General features: G+C 41.9%; 1 protein-coding gene across 1 annotated transcript; it reads right to left on the bottom strand.

Moving 5' to 3' along the window:
• Positions 1–2,091: 2,091 nt before the first annotated feature.
• LOC104946132 (fat storage-inducing transmembrane protein 1-like) lies at positions 2,092–5,646 on the bottom strand. The gene is made up of 2 exons (XM_010771894.1): positions 4,377–5,646; positions 2,092–3,764 (listed from the first exon to the last, which is right to left on the bottom strand). The coding sequence occupies exons 1-2, from the start codon at positions 4,553–4,555 to the stop codon at positions 3,089–3,091; spliced, it is 855 nt and encodes a 284-aa protein (XP_010770196.1). The 5' UTR covers positions 4,556–5,646; the 3' UTR covers positions 2,092–3,088.
• Positions 5,647–9,001: the final 3,355 nt, after the last annotated feature.

Genomic DNA, 9,001 nt, shown 5'->3' with positions numbered 1-9,001 from the left:
GACTGGATATATCCCCCCCCCCCCCCCCTCTCTCTGGTCGCTACAATGAGGAAAATAAATTACGGGCCCAAAGTTTTATTTACAAGTATTAAAAGTAAGCAGAGGACACCAAACCAACTGAGACCTGTCTGTCCGCTGCATCTACGCACACACTACCACACACACATACAGCTCCTAAAGCATATAATCAGGCTACAGCCGTTGTGTATTATTATGTGAAGCACTAAATGGTTTTAGAAAAATATCAACTCTTTAGGGTTTAGAGGCTTCAATACTCAAATTTCCCCTCCTCGACTCCTCGGTCCTCCGGTAGTGACCCGGAAATGAATTTCAGCGCGCCATTTTGAAGGACATCTAATTTCTCTAAATGCACACCGAGGACCGAGGATCGAGCGTCAAGGAGGCTCTCTGGAGGAGCTATAACCGAGGATACACTGATGGTTCCTCCACTGCTCCTCCGCGGATGCATTTCCGGGAACGGTGGAGGCGTGACGCACGGCCGGACTTAACTCAGCCAATGACAGCTCTGCATGCATTCCCTGGATATTATTTTAGAAACTGCTTTCATCGCGTCTCGATGTTTCCTGAGAGAACAGCTGTGAGACCTGTCCGTGCAGAAAGCAGAGCAGTGTGTATAATATATACCACTCAGTATAACAGTCCTACTCTCTTTGCTTTAGTTTAGTAGATAACTACAAACAAAGACTCGATATTTTTCTAAGACCATTTAGTGCTTCACATAATAAAATACACAACGGCTGTAGCCTGATTATGCTTTAGGAGCTGTAGGTGTGTGTGGTACAGTGTGAAGGTGTGTGTGTGGTACAGTGTGTAGGTGTGTGTGTGGTACAGTGTGTAGGTGTGTGTGTTGTACAGTGCGTAGATGCGGCGGACAGACGGGTCTCAGTTGGTTTGGTGTCCTCTGCTTACTTTTAATAGCCTACTTGTAAATACAACTTTTGGCCCGTAATTTCAATTCCCCATTTCAGCGACCAGAGAGAGAGGGGGGGGGGATATATCCAGTCTCTGATTGTGTTACGTTATTATGAGAGTGCTCTCATACTTTAAATTGTATATATTTATATAAATATATTTGTGTGTGTGTGTCCGCATCTGTAGCCTGTTATTGTCTCATTATACAGCACTCTCAATTAATTCTAAGTAAATATATAAGTGGTCATGAACACATCTGTCCGTCAGACAGAGTGCTGCTCTGCCTCCTGTCATTATTAATGGACGTCTCTTTAAAATGACCGCTCAGAGGAGAGGAGTTCTCATTTTTCTAACTGCCTGCTGCTTCCCCTCCTCTCTCCTCGGTTCCCCTCCTCAGTCCTCCGCTCGCATCTCCTGTGGGCGGGACTAAGTCTCGATATAGGAGTCGAGGATAGGAGTCGAGGAGGGGAAATTTAAGAATTGAGAAGCCTCTATAGTTTGTAGATAGGCCTATCTACAAAGCAAATACAGAGAGTAGGCTTGTTATACTGAGTGGTATATATTGCTCTGCTTTCTGCACAGACCTCACAGCTGTTCTCACTGTAAACATGGCGTCGCGATTCAAGCAGTTAATAAAATAATATCCAGGGGTTGCATGCAGAGCCGTGATTGGCAGAGATAAGTCCGGCCGTGCGGCACGACTCTTTAAACATCAATGTTGCCGGAAATACATCCGCGGAGAATCTGCAGAGGACCCATCAGTGTATTCTCGATTATAGCTCCTCCAGAGAGCCTCGTCGATGGTCGATCCTCGGTCCTCGAAGTGCATTTAGAGAAATTAGACGTCCTTCAACATGGCGCGCTGAAATCCATTTCCGGGTCACTACCGGAGGACCGAGGATTCGAGGAGTCGAGGAGGGGAATTTAGAGAAACAAGAAAGGCTCAATGTGTGTGATAGGCTAAGGGGCGGGACATCTCTAAGCGGTTGACCAATCACCAAAGAGCCTGCCAACTAACCAACCAGAGCGGACAGGACTCTGGTTTCAGAAAGAGGGTGAAAAGAGGTGCTGCAACACAGGCAGTACCATAAAATATAACACGTTTTGAACCTTAAAGCATGTAAACATACAAAGTGGAGGCACACAATACAATACCTTTTAACATGGTAGCATTTTAATTATGAGAATAAGCATGTAATTAAAAACGCTGCTGTTGTAAGTACAGCCGCACAGGGCTGCTAGCATGCGTTTATATATTTTTTAAACCATTCCCCGGCCTAGCCACATACAGTATGTACCTGAAGACCCCTGTTCTCCTGTGCATTTGATGTATTGGTTTCTCTAATTCTGGTCTTTTTTATTCAATGTTATGTAGGCTTAAATTATTTCAATCTTGTCATATTCAGTTTTTTTTTTACTGTTTTCTGTTGCTTATTCTCTTAATCTCTTTTCTTCGCCTATCTCTATGTTTCTTCCATGACTTGCTTTGCTTATACAGTACTGAATTTGTGTGTTAGAACCAGATAGAAGGTGCAACCAAACTAAAAACCATGTTCCCCTCTCTGTTGAGATAATGTCACAACATTGTTTTGATTTTTATCAAACATTTTACTGTTGCAGAATTTAAAACTGACAGAGAAATCATGAATGTTCTATAGCATCTGTACACCTGCTAATATTCGATCTTATCAACAGAGTTTACAGAACTTGAGTTTATTATTTCACAAGTTTAATATAATTATCAAGTGTCAAATTGATAAAATTAGCACAATGAATACCCATCAAAACATTTCAGTAAGGCATTTTTTCTGGGTGTCTCAAATACATTCAGCCTGAATCTAAATAGCTACTGTCCCCTGAATTCCTCTCTTGTGGGTATTCCTGGGAGTAACATGACCCCAAGTTATGAGTTCACACAAACAATATTTTAATAACTAAAGTAGGAAAGAGCATGTGTGATACATATAGAGAAAAACAAATACATTTTTGAAAGCCCACTTCATCTGTTTGTCCCAAGCTCCAACAGGACTTTGTGTCTTACTTTTAAGAGAAGGAAACAAACACAAATGTCAAGGTTGTCTCCAAACAACCACCGAGAGCTCCTGATTAATTCCATTGCGTCAGTGGTAAAACGTGTATGTTATTTTTTCTTGAATTAATTGCAGTGATCATGGTTCAGTTTGTCCTCTGCTGCAGCTCCGTTGGTCTTGGTGTTGAGAAGTCCCTGTCCAGGCCTCCCGGGGCAGTACCAGCTGGGCCCCAGGCGATACCAGCTCTGGTACAGTCCCCTCCAGCTCAGACACCCCAGAGCGCCCCCTAGCAGCTGTGTGGGGAACTGAGGGAAGTAAGCTAAGAGACAGAGCAGAAGAAAGATCCAGAGCCAGAGCAGGAGAACACAGAACAGGAAGAGGATCCTCAGAGGGCCACCTGAGAAGCCACCCAGTTTCAGGTAAGGGCCAAACACAGCGATTTCCTCTGCCAACAGCAGGCAGCAGAGACAGAGGAGGAAGACATCTTCTGAAACTTCATACCCCCTCCACAGCATCCCAGCTCTGAGGCACTCTGACTTACTCGCCCCCTCTTGCAGCACCAACAGAGGCTGTCCATTGGCGACCTCCGGGCTGTTGAGTAAACGTTCGTAGCAGCTTCCGGTGGTGTTCTCCAGAAGGTCCAGGAGTTTGCAGAAACCGACCCACAATCCGCCTGCCGCCCCGAGCCGAGAGAGGTGACGGATGGACAGAGAGATGGAGCGACGGATGGAGAAGGAGAGGAGGAAGACGAAGGAGCCAACAAAGATGCAGGTCCAGCCCCAACCAGAGCGCAAGAATATCCTGGAAGAAGAAGAGGGGAGATTTGATGAGGGTTGGAAGGTTAGTGAGAGACTATGGAAGTAGAAGTAATGGGAGGAAATTAGATTTTGTCATTTTAAAAATGAAGTATTTATTACACTAAACATCAGGGCATTTATTCCACATTTAGAGTTATATGAACGCAGCCACTGGTAGTCCTATCCCTTAATGGTTCCTATTCAGCAAAAGTTCACACATTGCAAGGTTAAGCAGTTGATCTAATGGTACATGGTACACAGAAGTGCTATCTATCAATTTACCTATTTTCTTTTCATTCTGATTGTCCGTTCTTTATTTTGATGTCGCTCTTTCTGATGTCTCTTCCTTTTTTAGACGATTCAACATATCAGAAATAATCTGTTGTCCCTTTATCTACAGTGGTTAATTCAGTTTTAAATATAATCAAAAATCACTGTTAGTTACTTTTGTTGGTCATTGTATACATTTTTCCTCATCATTACTTTTTTATGTTGTCAAAAAGCCAACAGGGTTTAATCTGAAAGGGGTCTTCAGACTCTTCATGATCATTGTCACAACAAACGGAATGGTTCAAAGAAGACAAGTGTACAGGAAGTAAACAGGAAGCAGCCTCACCTGTAGAGGAAGTGGGTTTTCTTGGCAAAGACGCTGTGCTGGGAGACCCAGAAGCTTAGTGCAGGGCCGAACATCACCAGTACCGACAGCACCAGATGGAAGTGCTTCCGGAAAATAGCGCTACCCAGGAACCGGGCCGCCAGGTCCGTCAGGACCACGAGCACCGTGTTGAAGAACATCTGGACCCAGAACTGACCAGATGTAAAGCTAACTCAATATTTCTATATGAGAATGACACTTCTGCTGGCTTTTAATGCAGCAACCTGTTGGTGTAGATTATACACTTTGGACCAAATAGCATGCACTGTTTAATGTGATAATCCTCTCTCGAATGCACTTAACACACAGGTTGATGCTGTGGATCACCTCTGGTGCATAACACAACAATCCAGCTTACCAAGTAGTCCAAACGTACTACAAAAACTGCATTTTTTTCAGTTTGACAGTGGATCCATCAGTCTATTGATCGAACACTAATCCAGTTTGAGAAATCCAAAGATGCTGCTGTGTAGTAAAACTAGTCGAAGTCCATTTGTGTTAGCTGCTAGTGTTCGGAATCCATGCGTAGAGCTTACTGCATACAAGGAATGAAGGGACAGCTGGACCCTAGCATTCCACCAACTGAAAATAGGTGCTCACTGTAAAACCCAACCACGAAATTCTTTAATCCAGTAGGAGCTCCTTCTCCGGACTCAGTGCTGTTTAAAATATCTGCAAGTAGTTTCAGCACAGAGTAAGCTACAACTGAACAATGCAACCAAACCGCATGACAGTTGTTTTGCGGGTTTTTCCTGGGAAGAGTTTCAGTCTTATCTGATCTTTAAAACAGGTCTCCCTGGTTTGTCATTCCTTTTCTTCTCTTCTCCCATTAGATTACTTCTGCAGAAATGCAATGTCCTCCGCCGTGTTTCACTCAGCAATGGCCACCACTGTGTTACCGTAAGGCTTCCATTGGTTTGATTTGAGAATACTTTCCCTGTACCAACTATCTCAGTGAGCGTGGTGTCTCTGCTCTTCTCCGTCACTCACACCCACCTTGTTCTCGCCCCGTACATATGTCTGCAGGGCCTTGAAGGTGTCACATTGCTCCTGCTGGGTTGCCTGAAGGGGACAGAGAGGTTGAGCCAATGACATGGGTTCCTTAGGTTGTAGTATCGATTGCCAGCTGAATCTGAGTCTCATGGCACTGCTTAGTTTGAGCAGTATCATGCAATCCATTGTAAGAGAAAAGTCCTGAGTTGACTACAATGATGTGAAACTAGATGTAATGAGTCAAATTGTGAGTGTATTTTTATGTTTTTGAGTGTGTGTGTGTGTGTGTGTGTGTGTATTAATAGCAATAACCTTTGTACTGTATCTGCACTGAGACTCAGCTGTTGCAGCAGTCTGTCTCTGTCAATCAGAAAATGGTAACACACACACACAGTCCACATTTGTAATCCTTATTCTCCTTTCTCTCAGGTATTACCTACTTTAATCAAATGTCTTGATATGACCCAATTTTATCAACAACCACATATTAATATTTTATCCACCGAGCTCCTTGAGAAAACAAGTTGACTTATAGGCTCATCCTGGTTCCACCTAAATTAGCAAGTATATACAAGTTTTTCAAAGACGGGAAAATGGTGTTCAACGTTGCGGACACACAGGTAGCTATTTCTGTCTTTCTATCAAACTCCTACAAACAATAAAATACTAACTAATACATATAAATGAGTTTCATTATGTTTTATGTCATTTATAATTTGAAATCAGGTTGGTTTTGTGAATGTTAAGCATTTAAATACATTTGAATTGTCCAAATCCTTGCAGAAATTAATAGCATTACAGCGGGTGAAAATGAGCATTTCCAATGGGTGTTATATTTCCATCTCTGCCAATCGCAGCTGGAGCCGATGAACACCATGACTACTGCAGAGTCATTTGTCCTGGGAATTTTAACATTTCACTCTGAAGACAAAAGCCAGATGTTAGGTGGTGTTATTGGATGTTTTACATTTAAAAACAGTGTTATAGCAAATGCATTTTCTTGCCTGCCTAAAGTATCTGGAGGGGTGCATTGTGTCATGTCCCAACTTGGTGGAACACTTGATTGATATTTCCACTGAAAAAAAAAAAATGTTACGACCGCTTAAGTGTCATATAAAATAAGGTAAGTTCCTCTAATTTGAAGCACTACCCCTTTATATCTTTCTTCTCTACCCTGCTGTACTTTGTATTTCTGAATCGTCCTGTCAATCTGTTCTCTTCAACACCTCTCTGTCATCAGTCCAGAAATACAGGTTGACCTGATAAGTGTTAAATGTCTCCCATGTCTTTTTCCAACTGCGTGCCATGTTTAAACCTTCTAATTAAGTTACAGACAGCATTTTTTTACATCACATCTGAGTAATAAATACCAGGAATTCACAGTAACAATTGTTTTTATTTCTATTCAAGCTCAATGTAAAAATAAAAAGGCAATGTTTTTACATACTTATGGACACCTAAATTATATATTTTTCTGGGTCAATCCAAACAAGTCTGCAGTGATTATGATTAACAAATTACCGGGAACCACACTTCTTATTTGTGTTGGAATGTCTTGTACTGCTCAGATGTCTGTCCATGTTATTTTTCTCCAATGACTCAATTAGTGAGTTCACTTAAAAAAAGAAGCTATTAATAACAGTGTCCAGACAAATAGAAACACTTCTGCAAGGCAATGTAACCTTATCACTAGCTCTGCAACAGATCCTACTTATGTGAAGCTATTCATGTTTGCAGGCTGTGCAATTTTTGCCATGATGACACACATACAGACTCACAGGCTGAAAACAAACCAGCTTTGCCATCACGGCTGATAACAATGCAACTGCATTATTTTAATATCAGTTTTTCCCCCCTGTTGTTTTGCTATGTACTTTGCGTAGCTAACATACGTTAGTTACTTGCTGCATTACATTATATTAATTTGTAAGTTACAGTTTTATAGAAATTAAGATTCTATTGTTCAATTTGGTGTTACTGGTGAAAGTCAGTAATCATGATACAATAGGCTGCCGTAGCCTACTTTATTTATTAGCAAGAAGTGTGATAAAACATTACATTGCACAAGACTAATAATATTATATTTTAACTTTAACATATACTATTTTATTGACCTCTGCTTTAATCTGTTTTATGATTGTTTAGATTTGACTGTACAAAATATGTTTCTGTTACTAATAAATATATAGCTCCACAGCACCTCGAAGAGTTATATTAAAGTAATAAACTGTGGCACCACTTACCATTATTATATTTGTGTTGCTGCTCTACAGAAAGATTAAATATGTTGGCTACAAAGCATAAAGATGTGAACAGGTTAAACGCATATATCATATACTATATCCATTTGCTGTTTATGAGAATATATGAGCATATTACAATGTTTCTTCCTCCTGAATCCTTTATCCTGAAAGCATACTGCCACCATGTGGAACATCGGTGAGGACACAATTTATACCAACAAGGACAATTGCTCAAAGCCTGAACAGTTTAATTTGAGTAAAAATCCTGTGTACAGATTTTGAATTCTGCCTTGAATTTCTTTTTCATTTTTTGTAAAGCATTTAAAAAAACGACATAGATAAGTATGTCTACAAATATCTGATCAAACGTATGTAAAAAACATCAGAAAAAATGACATAGATGAGAATAACACCTACGTCACTTCCGGGCGAAAATTACGACCCCACCCACTTTTGGGTGAAAACAACGCTGTCATTTGAATGGCAGTCAATACAAATTGATTGGCTAGAGCTTGTACTGGCATATGATTCGATTGGCTAACGCTTCCGTCGAAGCTTCAAAGGTAGAACATTGCTCTACTTTTGAAGCGAGCAACGCAAAGCTACGCTTTGCTCCCACAATGCAGTTTGGCGAAGCGTGGGGTCACCCCATTCAAAGTGAATGGGCAGAAGCGTTGAAGCTTCAACGCACGCCTCCGTGTGTAGGGGCCGTTGTCGCTTGCCGGCGGGGGGGGGCTGAAACTCGACCAACAACCAATCACATGAATCTCCCGCCCCAGACACACAAGCACGCGGTTTGATTGGCTAGAGCTTGGACTGGCATATGATTCGATTGGCTGACGCCTCCATCGAGGCGTCAAAAGTAGAACATTGCTCTACTTTTGCAGCGAGCACCGCAAGAGAAGCTACGCTTTGCTCCCACAATGCAGTTCGGCGAATCGTGACGTCCCCCCATTCAAATTGAATGGGCAGAATCGTTGAAGCGGCAACGCACGCCGCCGTGTGTAGGGGCCGTTACTCTCATGAGCGAGGCGGAAAATAACTGTTTTATCATGCCAAAAAGCTGCAGTGTCGTTTATTGCACCTCAAACATTAAAACAAATCCAGAGTTACGTTGTTCTGTACTTCCTCTAAGAAAAAAGGAAGAGCTCAGTGGCTTCAGGCTTGATCACCATTCAAATGAGTAGTATAGTATGGCGAAAATATGAGGGAAAACAACATAGTATGGAATGTATATAAATATAAAAATAAAGTGAAGGAACAGCAAACCGAGCGGTCTACGAAATGAGACGGCCTGGCTTACGGAGGACTTCCTGTTTGCGTCACCTGACACCCGCGGTCCGTAGCACT

The sequence above is a fragment of the Notothenia coriiceps genome, unplaced genomic scaffold (genome assembly GCF_000735185.1).
Source record: "Notothenia coriiceps isolate Sejong01 unplaced genomic scaffold, NC01 NC01_scaffold00010635, whole genome shotgun sequence".
NCBI classification, from domain to species: domain Eukaryota; kingdom Metazoa; phylum Chordata; class Actinopteri; order Perciformes; family Nototheniidae; genus Notothenia; species Notothenia coriiceps.
Note: the sequence above shows the minus strand (reverse complement) of the source record. Positions and strands in the feature narration are given on the sequence as shown.